At 42.9% G+C, this 20,762-nt stretch overlaps 3 protein-coding genes across 6 annotated transcripts; 1 reads left to right on the forward strand and 2 right to left on the reverse strand.

The window, feature by feature from the left end:
* Positions 1-2,025: 2,025 nt before the first annotated feature.
* AKIP1 (A-kinase interacting protein 1) lies at positions 2,026-7,045 on the forward strand. Its single transcript, XM_014876255.2, has 5 exons — positions 2,026-2,138; positions 2,391-2,468; positions 5,408-5,518; positions 5,826-5,876; positions 6,596-7,045. Exons 1-5 carry the CDS (start codon positions 2,052-2,054, stop codon positions 6,734-6,736), a joined length of 468 nt encoding a protein of 155 aa, XP_014731741.2. The 5' UTR covers positions 2,026-2,051; the 3' UTR covers positions 6,737-7,045.
* Positions 3,160-16,666, reverse strand: C18H11orf16 (chromosome 18 C11orf16 homolog). Of its 4 annotated transcripts, none has more exons than XM_088175342.1 (8): positions 16,594-16,666; positions 13,972-15,665; positions 13,022-13,172; positions 11,932-12,160; positions 10,517-11,182; positions 9,895-10,082; positions 8,094-8,291; positions 3,160-4,274 (listed from the first exon to the last, which is right to left on the reverse strand). In XM_088175342.1, the coding sequence occupies exons 2-8, from the start codon at positions 14,130-14,132 to the stop codon at positions 4,245-4,247; spliced, it is 1,623 nt and encodes a 540-aa protein (XP_088031468.1). In that variant the 5' UTR covers positions 14,133-15,665; positions 16,594-16,666; the 3' UTR covers positions 3,160-4,244. The 4 variants fall into 4 exon arrangements, with proteins under 4 accessions (XP_088031468.1, XP_088031470.1, XP_088031469.1 ...); XM_088175344.1 differs by having other exon boundaries at positions 3,160-3,926; positions 13,972-14,170; positions 15,363-16,666; XM_088175343.1 differs by having other exon boundaries at positions 13,972-14,170; positions 15,363-16,666.
* Positions 16,667-16,817: 151 nt separating this feature from the next.
* ASCL3 (achaete-scute family bHLH transcription factor 3) lies at positions 16,818-17,681 on the reverse strand. The gene has a single exon (XM_088175346.1). It carries the CDS (start codon positions 17,679-17,681, stop codon positions 17,142-17,144), a length of 540 nt encoding a protein of 179 aa, XP_088031472.1. The 3' UTR covers positions 16,818-17,141.
* Positions 17,682-20,762: the final 3,081 nt, after the last annotated feature.

Here is a 20,762-nt window from a genome sequence, read left to right on the forward strand (position 1 = left end):
GGGTGAAGAAAGTCCCTGCGTGGCACACGTGTCCATGGCTTCTGATGGTTGGGCAGATGAGAAACCCATCCAAAACTTTTGATATAAAATAATACAGAAGAGGCAGGATGCTAGCTCTTAACAGGACCATGAGTATTGCAGAATACAGAGATCGTTCCTAGATCTTGAAGTATTATGTAGGCATTGATAAAACAAGTCACAACAGATTAACCAAATGATATTAGGTACAGAAGAAAAATAAAGAGCAGCATGTATCCTGCAATTTGAAATACAAATTCCAGCACTACATATTTCTGGAACTTTTAAGCACTTGCTATCTTTTTCCTTTGACTGAAATGGAAGCAAAATAGTATTCAGCATCAGGCAAATGTTTATGAGATTTCCTACTCAAGGATACTTTTCTGGACCCAGAACCAAGTGCTCAGGATAAACTATTCCTGGCTTTTGCCACCTCACCAGCAAAATGAAATACATTGTCTTCAGATATTCTGATCCATCATCCCACACAACAAGGAATCTGGTGGAAATGCCCAGCATTTCACAAACCTCCATTATATTTCGAAAGAATGAATGTACAGGAAATAAGGGTAACTCTCCTCTGGATTCTGATGTGAATGTGTGTTTCAAAGCAAAAGCTATTTCAGCTGTCAGCCTTCTTGGGACAGATGTATTTACTCAGCTGCAAAAGGAGTACTGTGTCACCAAACAGCAAAAAATGGTGGGAGTTTAAATTTCAACACAACAGGAATAATTTACCTCCTGAACAACAAGCTACTGCTACAAGTACCTGGCAGGAATGAAAAATGAACAGTTTTTTTCTTGGTGTTATGAAAATGACATAGGAGGGCCTTTCCAAGTCTATTTCACAAGAGCAGCAACACAGCAAACCCACTCACCTCTCCAGGAGACCGCTGCTAACAAGGCATGATGAAACAAATACGTTCAGTTTCCAATTAAGCAGGAAGCAGTCTGTTCTGGCTGCTTCTCCACCACATCAAACGCACTAACATTGCTTTTATCGAATATTATTTTTCTCCCCCCTTTATGTTTCATTCAGTCCCCCAGACCTCAAGCACTCCAGCAACTTGCCCAAATTTTCTTTTGAGTGCAGGAGACCAAACTTAAAGTTAAGCTGGATTTGAGCACTGAATGGGGGCTTTCAATGTCCTAATGAACAAGCAGCCTGTGAAGGGCTTGTTTATTGCGGGGGCTGGCTGCTGCTCTGCTTAAGCAACTGGCAGATGACAATGAAATGTAAACTAGGAGAGGATTATTTTTCTTGCTTGTCAAAGAGATTACAGCTAGCAAAGCTCTCAACAAGAATGAAGGACTTGAAGGATCGGGGCCTCCATGTTGGCCATAGGGGACTCAAAGAAAGTTTTTGCGTTTATTTTTCTTTACTACTGTCACGTCGGTGCACACGAGGTTAGCGAAGGCTCGAAGTGGCTCCACTCCCACGTAGGCACAGCCCCTTCCCGAGCCGCTCCGCTAACTCCGAGCGGTGACCGCAGCCTGGCGCTGCCCGCCTGTGCCAGGGACAGCCCGAGCTGCCAGGGGCACGGCGGCCTGTGTGCCAAACCCTGCTCGCAGGGCCCGAGCGCTGCGGGCGCTCTCTCGCCGCCGCCGGGGAACGCGGCTGCTCCTGCGGGGAGGGGACGCCGCGGGCGTGCAGCTCTCCCTCTGACCCGCAGCCGCGTCCCTCGGCCGGCCATCGCCACCTACTGTCACTGTCAGCTCGCACCGCGAAACTTTATCAAAAAAGCCACGGGGAGCACCGCTTCCCACTGCGGGCGGAATCGGCACCCACGGCTTCTGCGGGTTCTTCCCCGTTGTCGCACGGCGGGAGCAGCACCCGGGGGCACCTCACTGACCGTTTAAAGGAAACCCTGTGCGGACGTTACCGCAGGGCAGAGCGAGGGTGTAAGGGGCAAACCAAGGCCCCCGAGCCCTCCGCGGGGCCGCACCGGGCGGGAGCAGCCCCGGTGTCCCGGGCCGGGGCGGGCTGAGGGCGGAGCGGGGCGGGGGCGCATGCGCAGTGCGGCGGCGGCGCGATGGAGGTGGCGCGCGCGGGGCGCACGGCGGGGCTGGCGCGCGACGTGCTGGAGCGGACGCGGCGGCGCGCGCGGGGCGCGGTCCCGGTGAGTGCGGTGCGCGCACCCGCGGGCACACACACAGATAGAGACACGGAGAGACACGGAGAGACACGGAGAGACACGGAGAGACAGCTCCGTACGGGCCCGGGCTCGCCCGGACACACCGCCGCGCCCAGCTTCCTGCCCCGCCCGGTGCCCCCGAGACAGCCCCGAGGGCGCTGCGGCTCCGCTCCCCGCCGCCCTCCGGCTCTTGGCGACGGGCGGCACGCCGAGTGACCGGAATGTCTCTCGTTGCAGGACGAAGATGGGGAACGCCTCAATGCAGCGTTCGCTTCCATTGCGAGGCTGATGAGAGGAGTCTCAAAGGAATGCGAGGTGAGGGGTCACCCCCGGAGCGGCCCGAAGGGGAATGGGCAGGATGTGCGTGCCAGAGGCCTCACTGCCTTTACTGCAAAAACCAGGCTTCGGGCTTGCTCGTTGTATGGCAAGGGTTCAGCCAGGGATGGCCGAGATGAATTTGGGGCACTCAGCATCATGTGGCAGGGTACATCGCACCCTGCACAGTGCCCGGCTGAGCTGGTACCACCGTGGCTGATAAACACCACTATCCGCATTTTCTAGAGACTGTTGCAGTACAGATTTTTGCAGAAGGTTTCTCCATTTCTTGGTGGAAAGGCCGTTTGGTTAGAGAGACAGAAATGCCAGGCGGCATCACAAAAATACATTGTGTCACAAGGTATGAAATGTTTCAAGTGCTGCAAAGTATCTCTGCTGGGAAATGGCCTTATGACACTTACAACACGGTAACCTTTTGTTGTCACCAGGGGAACGTGAGCCACTCAGGCTGGCTGATATCCTGCTCTGGGTGGTGGAAATTAGGGAGAGTTTGAATCTCCAATGAAGGGATGCTTTGTGTCCTGCATTTGTGTTGAATTTAGAGTTAACCCTCCCTTCTCCCCAGTGTTGTTGTGATTTAACCCCACCAGCAGCTAAGAACCATAGAGCTCACTCCCTCCCTCATCTGGCAGGATGGGGAGGAGAAGCTGGAGAAAATAAAACTCATGGGTTGAGATAAGAACAGTTTATTAATTGAAACAAAGTAAAATATGATAATACCAATGACAATAACAGCAATAATTGTGATGAAAAGGGGAGAGAGAAATAAAACCCAAGAAGAACAAGTAATGTACAATGCAGTTGCTCACCACTCACTGACCAGTGCCCAAACAGCAGTCAGCCCCTCAGACAATTCTCCCTGTTTATATACACGACATTCTATGATATGGAATTTCCTTTTGGCTAGTTTGGGGTAGCTGTCACAGCCCTGCTCCCTCCCAGCTTTTTGTGCACTTCCCCACTGGCAGAGCATGAGCCAAGTCCTTGATTCAGGGTGAGCACTACTCAACAATAACCAAAGCATCCATTTGTTATCAACACTATACTCCTACTAAATCCAAAACACAGCACTGTGCCAACTACTAGGAGGAAAACTTGCTCTATCCCAGACAAAACCAGGTCAAACTGGATTTGAGATGTGGCTGCTGGCTAAGGAGCAGGGGCTCAGTTCTTTGTGATGAGTAGAAATGGAGAGGTTCAGTGCACAGAGGCACAGCTCCCCTGCTCCCGTGCTGGCTCTGGCTGCCAGGTGTCACTGCTCTGCTGGCTGGGCAGACTGGGAGCCAACCTCTGCCAGCCCATCCTTGTGAGCACAGCCCTGCAGCCCAGCTCCTGCAGTGAACTCTGAGAATTCCATTGCAGTTTGTGTTCTTCGGGATCTGTTATCCTCACACAGCAGGGAGCTCACTGCCTGCAGGGCTAATACACAGCCTAAGTCTGCAATTAAATTAGAGAAAACAGTACTTCAGCACACCAAGTGATTAGCTCTTAAGCAACTCCTTTATAATTTCAAAGCACTACATACACAGTAACCAGTTAATCCCAAAACAACTGGGGCAGAATAGAGTTTTACACAAGATGAAACAAAGTGCAGAGAGACTCATCCTTATCAGTGACTTGGCAGTGCTAAGTTTGCAGTTGGACTCTATGATCCTAAGGGTGTTTTCCAACCTAAATTATTCTTTGGGTCGGTCTTGGGCCCTGTTAAGAGTATTAAAGTTGGAACAAGCAGTGGATGACTTCCACATTTATGCATCAGTCAAGACAGCACTGTTTCAGTCCTTTCTGTAGAGAAGAAGAGTCATAAAAGGGGGGAATTGTCAGACCCATAAATTACAAAAGTTTACAAATCACAAATAAAAATCCACAGTTGAACACAACCATTTAGGCACTTGAATGCAAACAATTAAACTTTAAGATGAGATGTTTGGGGTTACTAAGGGATCAAAATTTATCCATTTCTCACCAAAGGTTGGATTTCATTTCTTTGCTCTGTGCCATCATGTAAAAGAGATGCTCTGTGAAGCATTATGCACCAGGTCAGAGAATTTGATATATTTTGTAGCTTCACAAAAACTGCAATACAAGCAACCAGATCTGTTGAATTGTGTGTAAATTCAAGGAATAAAGCACAGCAGTAGATTTGGAAATAAGAATTGTTATTTGCCTTATTTTTGTTACATTTGTCTTGACAGTCAAGGATGAGAAAAATGAAATAAGAGATAGTTTTTGGTCCCTGTGATCAAAAAGGTAACTTTGAGAGGAGTTCTGTAGTGACAACAGATGGCAGCAGAACTGTACTCAAGAGTTTAATTTGCAGTGGGGAAGTTGCCAGTACGTCTGCAGTGGAACCAGAAGGTGGCTGCTGTGTGCTTAAATACACTTCTCAAAATTCCCATGAAAATGGTACCAGCCTTGAAGATACTTCAGCTTCTTTACTGACTCGTTTTTCAGTATTAACATATTCTGCTTTTAGAGCACTGCTGCTGCACATGCTCTGCAGAACCCATCCTCACTGACTGGGTTGCAGAGCACCTGGCTTGCATAGATGTCCTCTTAACTATGGACCCATAAACTATGCCTTCTTCCACCAGGGCTTTTCCTGACCAGGCTGATCAGGCAGGGACTTCCCGAGTATTCCTTCTGACATTTTCATTAATTCAGTTCTGAGGTGTCAAAGTTCCTGCCCTACATATTGTGTCAGGAAACAGGCATCTAAAATCAGGCCTGTCTGATAAAGTCCTGTACCAGAAGGTGGCCTTTGGAGATACAGGCATTGTTTTCACCCTCACAGAGAACAAACCAGTCAATTAGTACACAGCATCTGTATAGTTCTACTTTCAATTGTAAATCTGCAGTAGCTGCAAGTATGGTTTGATACCTCCCACATGATATTTTCTGTTTCTGTTGCTGTCCAGAACTACTATGGTGCTATGGCAGTCAACAAGTGCAAAGAGAATGAAATCAAGCACTTCTGCAAATACCATGGCAAGCCAGTAGAAAGAAAGATGGATTCCACAGAAGAAGAGGTAAGTGGGTACTTCTGGCTTTGAGGAAAGGTTATTCCTTCCCTTCCCAAGGGCTGTAGGGCATTTGTTATCCACCTGATGTCTGTGACACTCACACTCATGTATGTAGGTTGACCTTATGGACATAAAAATACCTGGACTGATCCAAGCCTGTTGGGGGAAGGCAGAGTCACCTGTGGCACCAATCAATGTCCTACTCATCCTTTTGTGGAGGGGAAAATTGCATGCACCTAAAGCATCCCCTGTCTTGGCCTGGATTTGCCTGGTGTGCTGCATCATTAGAAAATAATTTTCTTTTTCTTTCCAGAGGACTGAAGATTCCATAGAACCCAGCCAAGCTCAAACTTGCCGGCGAAGTGTAAGTGTATAGAATACTTTGGTTTTAAGTGCAGGTATTTGCCAGCATTTCTTTTATCACTTTGAATCAAGCTGGTTAAAAATTGTGACAGATCTGGAGACCTTGATGGCACAGATTAACCAATGGTGCATTCACTATCATATTATATGTGAAGGCAGTCAAATGGGCATACAGAGACTTGCACAATTAGTTAAAAACCAGATTGTGGCATTCTTGCACTTTGGCCCTCCCACAGGCTCTCTAAAGACTCCTGTTCCTCAAGGAGAAGAAAACTCTTTATTTTTCCAAGCCTAACACCTCAGCAAATCAATTTCAGGAACTTCTAAGCCACAAAAGATGAGAAATACTGAATCTGTACCACAGTGTAAATTAGTGAGAGCGCCCTTGGTATAGGGAATGGGAATTCCCATTTTTATGTTTACAACTGTCTAGGTTGGTACATTTCAGTTTTGTAAGACGTAAATTACAGCACAATGATTCCTTCCACTGATTGAAACAGTAGCTGAAATACTTCGAGTATGGCACTTGCTAATTTTTGTACTGACAGAAACATTCTACAGTTTTGTTTGCACTGCCTTGTATATATTTAGAAAAATCTTAGTACATTTGGATAGCAGCTGAAATGTAAATTTTTTACCCAACCACAATTTTTTGGGGGGAAATCTAAGATAACTAATCAATAACTTAGCTTAGCTTTTTTTTTTTTTTTTTCCTTAAAGCCCAGAAGACCTCTCAAAGACTTCTACATTGAAGTTTCTCCTGGCATCTATTCTGTCACAGCAACCTCAGAAGACGTAGCACAAACCCACGTAGTAGATGTCAATGCAGGACAAAGTATTGATTTAACTTTTGTTTTATGATATTTTTTTTGTTTCCTGGCAATAGCAGGAATAAAACATGAGGCTCTTTTTAATGCATGTAATGAACTATAAATATCTTTTTCTTGTTAGCACTTTAATAGTAGCTTCCTCTTTGGGACTCCATTTTTATGGCCTGTATATTTGTTTTCTACTTAATGCAATTTTATGCAGCCCACTTTGTACACTGATTTTTATAAATATTTGTACATTGTGTGCCTTTTAAATCCAATTATTTGACTGTGTAATTCCAGATTCTTCTACTCTAAACAATTAAAGATACAATTAGTGAAATAAAATACATGATCAAGCCTTTGTGATGACAGCTTGTTTTGTATTATCCTCAGAGAGAACCCCCATGTCAGAGTGTTGGCCAGAGAGAGCATGATCCATGTGGTGTGAACATAGGTGTATTCTGTAGGCTGGCACTGATTTCAGAGCAGCTGGCTCACAAGCCACTCTCCTATCTGTACTTATGCTAGTCTGGTGAAGAAATGAAATGCAAATGAAATTCACTACCTAGAACCCCAACTCAGAAACATGCTGAAATATGGGTCAGGTGTTCAATCGAGGCACATGACATACTGATTCCAGTTCTGTCTCTGCAGGCCATGCTAAACCCCTTTTCTGAGAGCTGTGGGGTACCCTAAATTATCCAGTTCACTGCTGAGCACCTGCACACTGCAGCTTATGGCCAAGTTCATATGCTTTAAGCATGAACAGTCCTACTAACAAAATTCCCTGGATGCTTAACTTTTCCAAAGGACCAGATTCCACATTTAGAATTAGTGATGTGATCTATACAGATCTGTCATCTTTTTGTAGCTGATAGTATTAAGGTTTCAGTTCATTTTCATCAGAATATAAAAATCAGTGGCTTGAGTGCTAATCATTTTGTTGTTTGTATCTACAGTAGCAGGTCCTTTAGCCTCTGGCTATTTTTGCTTGTGCTTTAATCCTGAAAAAAATTATTTCAGCTGTCAGCTTGTATTGTTTCTCCATTCCTCCTGGCTTTCTACAAACAGAAACTGCTTTGCTGAATTTCTGTGGCTCACTCCAGAGAACTGTAGACAAGTGGCAGTTTTATTGGACTCTTGCTGTGCATCTATTCAGCTTTTAGTGCTCATACCAGTTAATCTGATCTCTCCAGAATTGTAAAGTCAAGTCCAAATAGTTGGGAATTTATTGTAGCACTATGGAATAAAGAATGAGGATGCTCAAGTTTGATGTGGGTGAAAATAGAGTTTCTCACTTATTAAAATTATATAGTCATCCATAAAGATACTCTACTGAGACAATACCTAAATCAGAACTTAATTTGTTTTAAAAATACAACACTGATATAGTAGAAGCAGTTTACCTGAAATTTCAGCCCTTGAACTTGATCAGTTGTACATGTACTGAATTCTGGTTGATCATGTCTCTCTCTGCTTGGTTGCAAGTGAGCTCTGACAGGGTTTATAACATCAGGTTTGTCATCTCCAGCACAAGTCACTTTATATTTATCATCTGACACTGCTTTATATCTTTGTTTTCCTGATGCTGCAAAGCCTTCTTCCTGGAGGACAGAAAACAAATCCCTCAGAACTCTGATCTAAAAAAAAGCATCACTGTCTTTGTTAACTGCTGCTTTGCTAGCTGTACCTCTGCCCCACATAGCTTTAATAATGGCCTATTTTCTGTGCTAATACAAACTTTACTGCTGAAACACACAATTGGACAGCAAGACCAAAGGATTTTCAAAGGCTTTTAGTCTTTGATTAAGAACTTTTCTACTTCAGAAGTCAGGAGGATTTTGTTGACTGCAGTGAGGGGACATCAGCCCCACAGAGCCCTCTGGGAAGCCTGTTCTCTAACTCCACTTGTTTGCTGCAAGCCATTTCTGATACAGCCTCTATCATGTGATAAAAGTGCTTCAGCTATCTCAGAGTAGCAATGGATCTTCTGGGTTTAAAATCACCAAGGGCTATTTTACAGCAACAAAATTCTGTCATTATACCCCGTGTTACCACGTTGCATCCATTACTGTGATTCATGCTGCTGCTTTGAGGCTGGAATGAAACAATTCTGTTTTCTTATTAGTTTTACCAAAAGGCAACTAATGTCACTTCAGTGCACAGCTCTGACACTGCTAACATAGAGCATGCCTGCCTGGAGCTCCATACTGGTCTAAAAATTCCTAGGAAATCAATTGCAAAGGTGTGTAGTTATGTAACTATGATTATTTAAACATTAAAGTAGAATTGAAATAGAAAGTAGAAACCATACAGTTGATAAGTTGGCATCTGCTTAAAATGAATGAGTACAATTGTGAGAATACAAGATGTATTCCTGTATATTCTCTGTTCACTAAGACATGTTATTAATGAATTCATCTCTAAACATGCAAGTTTAGAACATTTCAAATTTTACTTGGCAGTCAGCTCACAGTAGCAAGAGCCCAGAAAAGCTAAGATTTGATTTCATGTATATAATTTATTAATTGTACCCTGATGCTCTTGTGCAGAGCACTGTTTCTGTTGATCTTGACATTCTCTTTCATCTTCCCCTTCTTCCTGTTAGTTGCTTTCTTCCTCATTTCTGTGTTTGCTTTTTTTAGCATTCATGCTCTGATTTTTTTTTCAAGTTTTCCTAAAGCACGAGGGAAACCAGGCCTAAAAACCAAGGCAGTGGTGTTGTTCCTAGCTGTGACACAGTTTGCTTACTTTGTATCCCCCAGCTTCACAGCAGGAATCTGCTGTTTAAACTTGCTGCCTCTAGTGCAGAAGAGCAGAAATTCAGCAAAGGCTGTTTACCAAAGAATCTGCTTTTATGTCTGAGGCACAGACTGTGACTATCACAATTTGATTGGCACAGCTCAGCACTTTTCCATGGATTTAACTCAGGACTTCACTGAGTAGATGTCAATGGGAATTTGGCAGGTTTCTGAACTGAAATCTGCATTATTGAATGCTCACATGGCTACTGACAATTGTTTCCATTTTACCAAGTAGCTTCAGCCCTTCCTTAAGGCTTGGGGATTTTTGTTTTGGTTTCATTAGTGGACAACTTTCCTACAATGTATTTTTCTTGTCAGGTTCCAAACCATTTACAACAATATTTTTTCCATTCAAGCAAACCTCCTGCTTACATAACTCCAGCATTAATACAGATTACCTTACCCTCAATGATGGCTTGAAATCTTGATCTCTTCTCATTTCTTTCAGTGTGAGTTGCCCTCTGGGAGTCTGCTTGATGTTTTCAAACATTGCACTCTGCTGAGTTGAGGCCACACTGGACGTGTCCCCAGTGGAGATGGCTTTGGGTTCCTGCTGGCCCTTTGTACATGTGCTGCTACAAATTCCAGGTCCTGGGAAGCAGTAAAATTGTATCTAAGAGTGAAAGCAGAACTGAAATGGAGAAACATTCAGTTCAGGAGAGAGAAAAATGCACTTTGAGCCTGAAAGGAATTCTTTCAGGTTGTTCTGAATGGATGAGCAATGCAGGTTAATGAAGACGTTAGCATCATAAAAGGCATAGGCAAAATGACAGGAAATTGAGAGGAATAGCTGTGCTTCCAAATGAAATTAATTGTTCCCTAGTTTTCTATGGGATAAGTGGCCAAAAGAAGAGCCAGATGAGGCAGCAGAAACATTGGGGAGGGGGAAGAATTGTATCAGAGTCTGATATGAAAATTTACAGTATTAATATCAATAATCTGCAGGCAAAATGACTGCCCTGCCCAGAAGAATTTTGGTTTTGTTCCCTCTGACATCTGCTTCCCTATGGGGTTGTTGAAGGTACCTGAGTTACTGGAAAGGGACTTGTGGTGGCTTCTTTTCCAGCATTTCCCCTCAGGTTTTGCAGAATTCTTTAGCCTGGGCTTTTCAAGACAGTTGGAGCCTGTGTTAACAGCACTGCCCCACACAGTACTCTTAGTGGGGGATGGCTTCAGGTCCCATTCTGAATCAGAAGAGGGAGAGGATGTTGCCACAGCTGCAGCTTCTGCTTGTTCTGTGCCTTTCAGTTCTAGAAGGCCTGGAGAGAGCAGGCTGCTGGACTCTGCCTCTTCAGCTTTGTCCTGAAAGACCAGGGGCCTGGAGGGAAGAGGCCACCAGGCACCAGCACAGGGCTGGCAGCAGCAGATGCCCCTCAGCCAGGCTGATGAACAGCAGATAGCACCAGCACAGCAGCGATGGAAATGCTGCCAGCAGGGAGAGCAGAGCAAACAGTGCTTGGCAAGGCTACATCCAGCACAAACAGGAATCAGGGCTGGCTTAGGACTGCCGGGAAAAATACAAGAGTTAATGTCCTGGATTGGTCTGGGCTTCACCCTGCTGGTGAAGGGCACCTGGATCATCTCCACAATCCTCTCCCACAGGCTAGGAGGGATCCACAGAGCCACACCACGGGGGAGCTTCACCTGCTTGTCATTCCAGAACTGGACCATGATTTCTTCATCCTCTGAGGCTGTTAAGATAAAAAGTAAGCAGCCTTAAGCAGCTGGCCTGCCTGGGCAGTGCACACAGACAGATCAGGCTTTGCAGCTTTCTGCACCTTCTACTCCTCTCAAGAGGCAGGATCAAGTCTTGCCCCTCTCTTACATCTCACCACAGTGTCACAGAGGTGAGTGGGCAGCCTGGGCACCATCACTAAAACAACAGGCCTGGCAGCATCTTTCCTCTCAGTTTGTCATCAGATGAACAAGAAAATGATGACAGTAATTTTTGTTGTTGCTGCCAAAGTTAGCAGTACTGCTCTGAGAATAGTATTTTGGTAAGTCAGTGGAGCTTGACTGTCAGACACAGGAAAAATGAATGAGCTGTTGAAATCTCCTACGTCTGGGTGACAAAATCACCCCCAGATGTACCATTTGGTACAAATGTGAGCATTTAAGCTCAGATGAATGCTTCCTGGAAGTTGTCTCACTTGTATCTGTCATGAAAAGGCCACAGTCCTGCACATGGCAGACACAGCCTTGTCACAGCTATACCCATGGACACAGATGATGACATTGTTATGGGTCACAACCTCTTTAGGGTCACACTGGTGAGGTTACACACAGATATCCATCAGCTCCTGCAAGCTTGGAGCAACACTTAGCTGTAATCTGTGCTCTGTTATTTCTCTGGCAGCAGCACCCTGACAAGAGTTTATCCTGACAGCCTCACTGGTGTGCCAGAGGAACAGGAGGAGGAGGAGAGCAGCACCTTTCTTACCTCGTAAGGGATCCCTTGTCTCAATGCCTCTGAGGACAGTCCCTGGGCCATACCTGGCCCCATCTGGCTCCCAGGGTGCCAGCACTCTGTCTCCAGGGAGCAAGGAGTGCTTCATCCCATTCACATATTCCAGGATGTCATCCTTTGCTGTTTTTTGCACACACACTGGATGCCTTCCATGTGACACAAGTGGTTTGGCAAACTCTACCAGGAACATGCCTCTCTCACTCTGTTACCAGGAAAAAAAAATAACAATTCCACTAAACAACAGTCCATAATGTGCCAGATAATGCACATTTTACTAGGAGGCCATCCTGTGCCTATAGGCAAAACAAGCTTGAACAGTAGCTAGAGTGTGTGGTGTTAGTTCAGCATTGAGACAGCCAAAAAACCTCCATGAGGCTCACCTGAAAGCAAGGTGAGTGAAATGTGTTCAGATTCACTGCCACTAGGATCTGTATTTTCTTTCCCAAGAGAAAAAGCTATAGACAAGTGTATTTCACAAACCATGCTGTGTGTGCCAAGGAGCAAGGGACATGGAAGCCATTCAGACCTTTCTTCAGTCATGCCCATGTCCTTCCTCATTACATACAGCACTAGCTCTGCTTCTTGGGGGGTTGTTGGGAATTTTTATTTTCTTTCATAGTAAGGCCTGTCTAGAGGCTTTCCATCAACAATGAGATGAGGTACTTCCCTGTTCTTGAGAAAGAACAGGCTCTTTTTTGTGTCAAGTTTGAAGTGCTAACAAACCAATGAATTAAAGCTTTCACTAACCTTTCTGGAAAGACCCTGGGCTCTTGGTCTGTGGCTGGACATGTGTACATAAAACACAAACCCTTTTCCTGTGCTGTTGATGGTTCTGTGTCTACACACAACAGCAGTCCCTACACTGCTGGCAGCAGCACTGGGGCTGGCTGAGCCTGGCTCAGTGCCCACAGCAGCACAAGGCTGCACAAGCACCTGCTGTCCTGGTGATCTGTTCTCTAATCTCATCAGCTGAACCAAAAACTGCTACACTGAACTCAGGTGGTGTGAGGACTGCTCCTGTGTGAGAATAATCCCCCAGCTACTACACAGAACCATCACTCACCTCTATCTCCTCTTTTACTGTACCTTGGTAATAAAATCCATCTTGTTCCCCTCTGGCCAGCACGGGCACACTGCTGTCTGTGCCCCCTGACTCCCCCAGTCTCCTCCATGCTGGGCCAGGGGAGGGAAGGCAGTGGCTGATCCATTGGCACCTAGAAGAAAAGAAAATGGGTCAGAACTGAAAGAAATAGATTCTGTAGGTCATGAAAAAAATAATCTTGTAAGATTTAAGAACTAGAACACTCCACCTCATTTTGTAGCACTCCCACAGGCCAAATACTGTGGGAAGACACAGAAAACTTGTTTGTGCTGGGATAATTCCTTGATCTTGGGAAAAACACATCAGTGCCTGCTTTTACTCAGCTCTCTTTGCTTTGGGGTTTAAAGGAAGTAAGCCAGGAATATGCTGGAATCCTGGGCCAGCATGACTTGCACCAGCTCCTTTGCTGTTTACCTGGCAAGACAATGCAACCTTTGGATCAGGAGAAAAAAATCCATCTGCAGCACAGAGCACAGCATAGGTGCACTCCAGAGTGCTGGAGCTGATGGTTCACCCTGGAGCATTCAGGGAGCAGCAAAGCAGAGAAGTAAACAACAAAGCTGCTGGCTGATGACAGGTTCTAGTTCAAAACTGGGAAAATAATCTCCTGTCACAAAGCATTAGAAACATTTCATGGAAGATGACTGCTAATGCAAGATGCTTTTATTTATCCCAATAATATTAAAGGAATGTTTCTTTGATAGGAGGCTTACTCAGGCTTTGCTCTTCATAATCTCCAAGGTAGCAAATAACTTCAGTTAATACATCTAAAGAACTGCCAGTGCAGGGGTGGGAAAGCTCAAACAATGTTCAAGCTGCTGATTTATTAATCTGACACACCAGCCTGGTTTATCCTATTAGGTATCATGGAAAACAACAAATCACAGACTTAAACAGGAACTTGATTTTACCTCTGGAGGGTGAAGGGCTCAGCAATCCAGACAGGATACACAACAGAAGAGCTCCTGCAGCAGGGGTTTACTGTGGATATGGAACATGAAAACTTGTCCAAAGCTGGCCTCACACTGCAATACCTGTGACCCTTGGGCAGGGACCCTTCCAAACGAGCCATACTTGGACAGGCTGCTGCCTGCAGGACTCACCTGTGATCTGTTGGAAGAAAAGAGACAATGTACTGGTATTTCTAACACAAGCAAGTGCTGTCCAGTCTACCTCAAGAACACAGAAATTTTGATTAATTGCTTATTTTTGTTAAAAAACGCTGAATTCAAAATATTCAGACTGGCATTTGGACAGATGAGCCCACATCACTGACTTCAGTGATCTTCACTCACCCTAAACTGGAAAAAGAGCAGGAACACCCAAGGAAACTATAAATGCTGTAAAAATCCCACAGAAAATAATATCCTTTAACTCCTTCCAACATTTGTTTTCCCCTGTAACACCCAGCTCTCTTTTTTCATATTTCCATTCTTCCTTTAAAGATTTCTTGTACACAGACCCAGCCAAACCTTCCCTGTTTTACAAGCTGAGACAGAAATTACAGCTGAAGTTGACAAGCTGAGTAAACGTGACAGGTTTTGAACTTGATGTTAGATTACATTTCCCTGTTATTTATTTATAGTGATGTATTAAGAGGAAATATTTTGATCTTTCAGCTGTCCTGTCATGTTTTATTAACAGCAGGATTATGGCTTGCAATGAGAAAGAATGAGATGCTCAGATGTGACAAGTGATAACTATTCAGAGGCTGCCACACTAAGATCAATGATGTGATTCTATCTCTGGTAATTTCAAAAGATGTAGTAGACAAGCTTCCATTAATTTTTTTCTTTTTAAATATTGCTTAGAAACACTTGGGAGAAAATTTGCATGGAAATTCAACAACCTATAAAATTTAAGTGCCTAATTTATTTTACAAAGTGCAGTTTAAGCACTCATGTTTAGATGATATTTTGTCTCTTATCTAAGAAATATGACCTGGAAGTCTTTTTTATAGAGACTCCCAGATAGATATATAATTTCAGAAAACTAGCACAGCAAACTCAGCAACAAGAGTGGATTAACTGCTGCAAAATTCATATTTAAATCAGAAAATCAGCACAATATATCCACTTATTTCACAACTGCATAAATTCCTGTTATAAAGCAAAACAAGATGGACTCAGTAATACTTTGAAAGAAAGGCAATTATCACTTCTACTTTAAAGCACATTTTAACACCATTCAGCTCAGAGTAGGGACCCCTGTTTCTACACAAAACAGTGCATTGACAAAGGCAATTATGCTGCTTTTTCTGGATAGCTCCAAGTCCTTTGGCACAGCAGTATTTTAGACTTACCAGCTCTTGGTAACAATATACCCAGTCAATTTGGATTTAGTCTGAATGCAGAAATCTCCCCCTTTTGCCTGTTGGACACAGGAGCTTTTTGCTGCCAGTGTTTCCCAGTTGCTATGGAGGTTGCCACAGCTGATACTCCCAGGAGTGGACATGCTGGCCTTAGTGGTTAAAACCCAGCAGAACACGAGAGGACTTCATTTGACTGGCACACATTTGCTCAATTTTCAACTCCCCATGGAGTCCACTGCACTGCAGGGGCAGGGAAGGCATTTTAAGAGAGCTCAGCATCCTCTAGGCTTCTGCCTATGATTGCAGGGCAAAAAAAACAGCATCAAAGTTACAGTTCAGATTCAGGAAAATTTTTAAAAGCTTACCACCACAGGGTGTGACAAATAAATAGGTTTGAAATGTGCACAGAAAGGTTGAAGCTGACACAAATCAAGGTCAAATCACTTTACAACTTTCTCCTTTCACAGTAAGGTGGAATTCATTAATCCTTCCCCCTTTCTCTTACAAAGTGCCTATCAAAAATATGTCATATTATAATGCAGAAAACTACTTGCTTGATCTCTGCTGAGATCTCTAATTTTCAAATCTTCCTTAAAAGAAATACTAAGAGTCGACATTTGTTGATTTTTTGTTTGGTTGGTTTTGTTCGTGGTTTTTTGGGGGGGAGGAGGTGCTTGGAATACTTAACCTTTTTTTAGGCATTTCAATTTACTGCTATAAAAACAACATAACAGGGTGGGATAATTGCAGTAAGGGAGAAGGATACATCACTTGGGAAGTCTGTAACCATTTTTTGTACATTTGCTACAAGCTCTCATGCTGTCAGCAGAATTATTTAGTATCAATCATTCCCTTACCTAGAGGAAATGTTAAGATACTTTATTGCTTATGAGCTAAACTCTCCTCCTCAACTTCACCGAGTTCTATTTTATAACCATCAGCAGAACAAAGGAGCAGACAGGGAGGTTGGGGAAGACCACTCCAGACCTCAACCATTATCAGTCAAAGTCCCAAAAAACTTCTACTGCAGGATTATTTTTACACTGATGGCCAAAACCTTGCCAGCCCTCTTTATACTGTGCATTATGCAAGCAGTCCTAGTCATTTCTAAGGCACTGACATCTGTACAAGAATCCAATTTTCAATGGAAATTATGCAATGTCAAAAGTTTGCAATGTGATTAAAATATTCACTAATAAGAAAATGATGGAACAGTACTCACAAAACTTTATGCTCTTCCTGTGTTCAGTAACTGTGCTTCAGAGAGCTCCTACCCTACTCTATTTTTCTCCATTTTAAACTGAATTATCCTTTCTTTTGGCATCTAACAACATTCCTTGGAACCTTTAAAGAGGCATTTTAAGAGAAACACTGGCAATTAGGCTGAATATTTTAAGAAAGTGCGTGTGAGATTAAACCAATAACAGAAAATGAGAAGAACATCAGTCACATAAGTAGAAAGATTTTATTTTAAAGCATGCAGGTTGTGATGATACATCCAGTTACTTCACACATATAGGTGTTACATGTTTATCTTGGTGACAAATTTAGAAATGCCTTCTGATTTTCATGAATTTACTTAGGTCATTGAGCTGAGATTTTCCCAGTTGTCTCTCTCATTTCCAAGTGCAGTTACTATCTGCAACGTTAAAGCTCTTGTGTGGGCTGACAGTGACGTGTGCCACGATCTGCTCCTAACAAGTGCCAGGAACACACACGTCATCAACACCGTGGTTACTACAGTCCCAGACAGGAGACCTTTGGAACGCTTTAGATCTTCTTCAAGAGCTGGGTTTGTTTGTTAGTGGCTCTAGGTGCTTGGTTTGGCTCTGTGACACCTTTTCCTGCCACTACAGAGTCAGTGCACAGCACAGACTGTAGGTACCTAATGTATTTTATAGCAGCACGGAGGGTCTCCACTTTGCTGAGCCGTTTCTCCAAGTATTCCTTGGGCAGGTGGTGCCTCAGCTTGGCATAGCCTTCATTGACACATTTAACACGCTGCCTCTCCCTCTCATTCCTCTTCCTGATGAAAGCTGACCCACAGGAGTACTCACTTTTGTGGAGACTGGAATGGGGCATTTGGTAGGGAAAGGGGCAGGGCTCACTGTAGAAGGTCTCTGTGATGAGATGCTCTGACATGAAAGGAAGGAATGACAAATCTTCGGACAAAGGGACCTGGTTTGGTGCTTCTGGGTACACGTGAAACGTCACCAGTGGGTCTGCACAGAAAGGCCTTGCCAGCTGTATGTGCTGAGCCTCAGCACAGATGAGGTTACAGTAGCTTTTGCCATCCATCAGGTTCTGCATTTAGCCTGGAAACACATAATTACAGAATGCTTTCAACAAGTCACACTGAAGAGTATAAAAAACTCACCTGGACTTACCAATACTTGGTCTTGCTGACATTTTCCAGAAGAGGTTTTTTTTAATGCATTTGTGACATCTCAGAATGATGTTGGAAGATCAGGTACAACAAGACAACATCCCATTTGCAAAGTCCAAGAAAGTGCAAGTCAATCACACTGATCAAATTAATACACAACAGATATTAATATAAAGCCACTAAAGTTGCCTAAAGGAAAGAGCAAGCAGTCTCCTTTCACCTCAGTTTTGGAAATTAAGAGACTCTACCTATATGTATTCCACATAGGTCTAGTTTGCTCCAAATCCACCAAAACTTACGTGTCTACAGACAACAAATAAAGCAGGCCAATATCTGAGGCATTCCCACCATCCCCTTCCCCTCCCTGAAAAACCTAAATCTACAATTCCAGTAAAAGACTCCCTATTCATACCAAAGAGCCTTCAAAAACAAATTATTTTTCTCTCTAGTCACTTGGTGTCACATTCAATATGTCATCTTAACAAAACAGAAAACTTGTGCAGAGAATGGATCTCAATCTTAATTCCATGTCTGTCAGGTTACATCCCCTCATACAAAGATTTTCAAGAAGTTTAGAGAGATGAGAGAATTTCTACTACATCTAACATCTCCTTGGGTCCTCACATTCCTTCTCCACTCACCTGCAGACTAAACATAGACATAAAATACTAGAAACAATCCTACTGCTAGAGGGTTATGAAAGAAACAATTTATTAAAGGAAAAACCCATCTCCTAGTAATACAAAGAAGGGATGGCACACAGTTGTTGGAGCCCTGCTGGAAACCTGTAAGTCAGATTTGGCCTGCCCTCATACCCTCTCTTCAGAGCAGCGTTACAGCAGGTGTAACTACTCAAATCCCCTGAAATGTTTATTACAAAGATACTCTTGCAGTGGTTTATAAGAAGCTGCATTATAATGCCTTCCCAGTATCATTATTCAAACAGTTAAATATCAGCCTAAGTGCTGAGAATGTAATGACTGTTACCTAATAGCTTCTTTAAATACATTGAAATAACCAGTTAATTTTCAAAGAAACACTGTGAGCCACCCTCACAGATTGCAACCAATACTTGCCTGCATAGAATTGATCCAAAAATGCTCTCACCATCCACTTATACATCCATACATTGCTGCCTAAAGCACTTAGGTTCTACTGCATCCTCTAAAATGGAAACCATACCTGAACATTAAACTAGGTTACCAGAAACTGCTGGATTCCATACTCACAGAAATCTGGTAAAGCTTCAAGTGTTCCAATCACAGTACCATAACACAAATCCCTCACAAGGATAATGTAATGTTTTCTAATGATCTGCCACATTTATACAGAGAATATTTACTTGTTAATGACCTGTTCTCACAACATATTCTATGAAAATGCAGAGTTCTCTCTTTTCCTAATGCACGTAGATTGCACAACAGAAATCCTGTGAGTGAAGAATTCATTTACAGCTGTTAGGCATGAGTGGGAGTCCCATGCATCTTAAACAGGTATTTCTGTATTTCTGTAGGTAGGCTAAAAGCATGAACACGCATCCATTTCACATTAATATCCATGCAAAAAATTCAGAGGTGAATATACACTCCTCATAAATTGAAAATAGTAGACACTCAACTTTCCCTTTTCTACTTTTACAAGTCGGGTTATTGTCTAAAAACTTGCTGCTGCTAACAACTTAAAAACACTGAGGAAGAAAAGTCTGCTACGTAGCAAAAAAGAAAATTACAGCACAACATCACTCCAGAGCAAGAACCCAAAACCAACACAACTCTTCAAGAAGAGATCTAACACTTCTGCTGTGCAACAATGTTATATAAAACAGTTACCTGCTGCCTCAACACCTGCACAAAGTGCAAAATACAAGTGTTAGGAACATTTTCCTGCTAGACTAGAGACTCACCAATCTTCAGATGAAAGTAAAATCCAGGGAAACAAGACGTGCTGTCGTAAGAGTGATGAATACCTGAAAAATATCTGAATGATATTAAAAAAAAGAAAAAAAAAAGAAGTTACTATTCCATTTTTCTTACTCCTTATTAAATAAGAGATCACATTATAGAGGATTCATTAAAAAGCTATGAAAACACTGTTAGTAAATTACTGGTAGAAGTGATTTACAAGAACATTGATATTCAGTGAAGATCTGTGGCTAGATACAGCAACATGCAAGTCTCTTACCTGAATTATGTATCTTGTTCCACTGAGGCAATGACTGCTGCAATTTATAGTCAATTGACAACATGCAAAGTAGCTTACAGTTAGATCTGCTCATTTCTGGTTGGGCTTTTCCACCCACACCACAGCTATGATGGCAACAAAACTTGGCATTAAGGGCTAGAAATTTTGAAACTGCTATTGAACACATCCAGACTACCTGAAAAAGTAATCAGGAATGTGGTTTGTACACTTCCTGTTTGCCTTCTGTTGCAAACTACTACAGTATAGTAATGAAAATCCAAAGCAGTATTTTCATTTATTGGCATTTTGTACTCTAATGTCTAAATGTAACAATTGGCCAGAATTAAGGTAAATATTCACCATCAAGGCATAAGCAAACTAATTTCCACAGCTTCATTTTAAACGCAGAAAAACAGCATTCATTTAGAAATTTATGATGGATTTCTCTCCACTACAGCTGAGGACACATAGTCAGCTTAATGCCTTTTAATTTAATAATTTTACCTGTAATTTTGGGGAATTCTTTTAGTGTTCAGTGTAACATCATATAGAAGGTGAACATACATAAGAAGATTTGAAAACTGTTTTCAAACAGTAGCAACACAAGTTTTGCTTAAAAAGAAAAACATTATGGAATCTATAATGCAATGTATACATGTACATAGATGTTACATACCTCAGTATATAGCTGTCCAATTGTACAGGTGTAAGAAAATAGGACACCTATCCTCAAAATTCCCATTTTACAGGGTTGACACTTAAAGACTATCTCATGGTTTGGCCTTTCTAGCTATCAAAGTATAAACATGCGAAAAAAATCCAAA

The sequence above is a fragment of the Sturnus vulgaris genome, chromosome 18 (genome assembly GCF_052056855.1).
Source record: "Sturnus vulgaris isolate bStuVul1 chromosome 18, bStuVul1.hap1, whole genome shotgun sequence".
NCBI classification, from domain to species: domain Eukaryota; kingdom Metazoa; phylum Chordata; class Aves; order Passeriformes; family Sturnidae; genus Sturnus; species Sturnus vulgaris.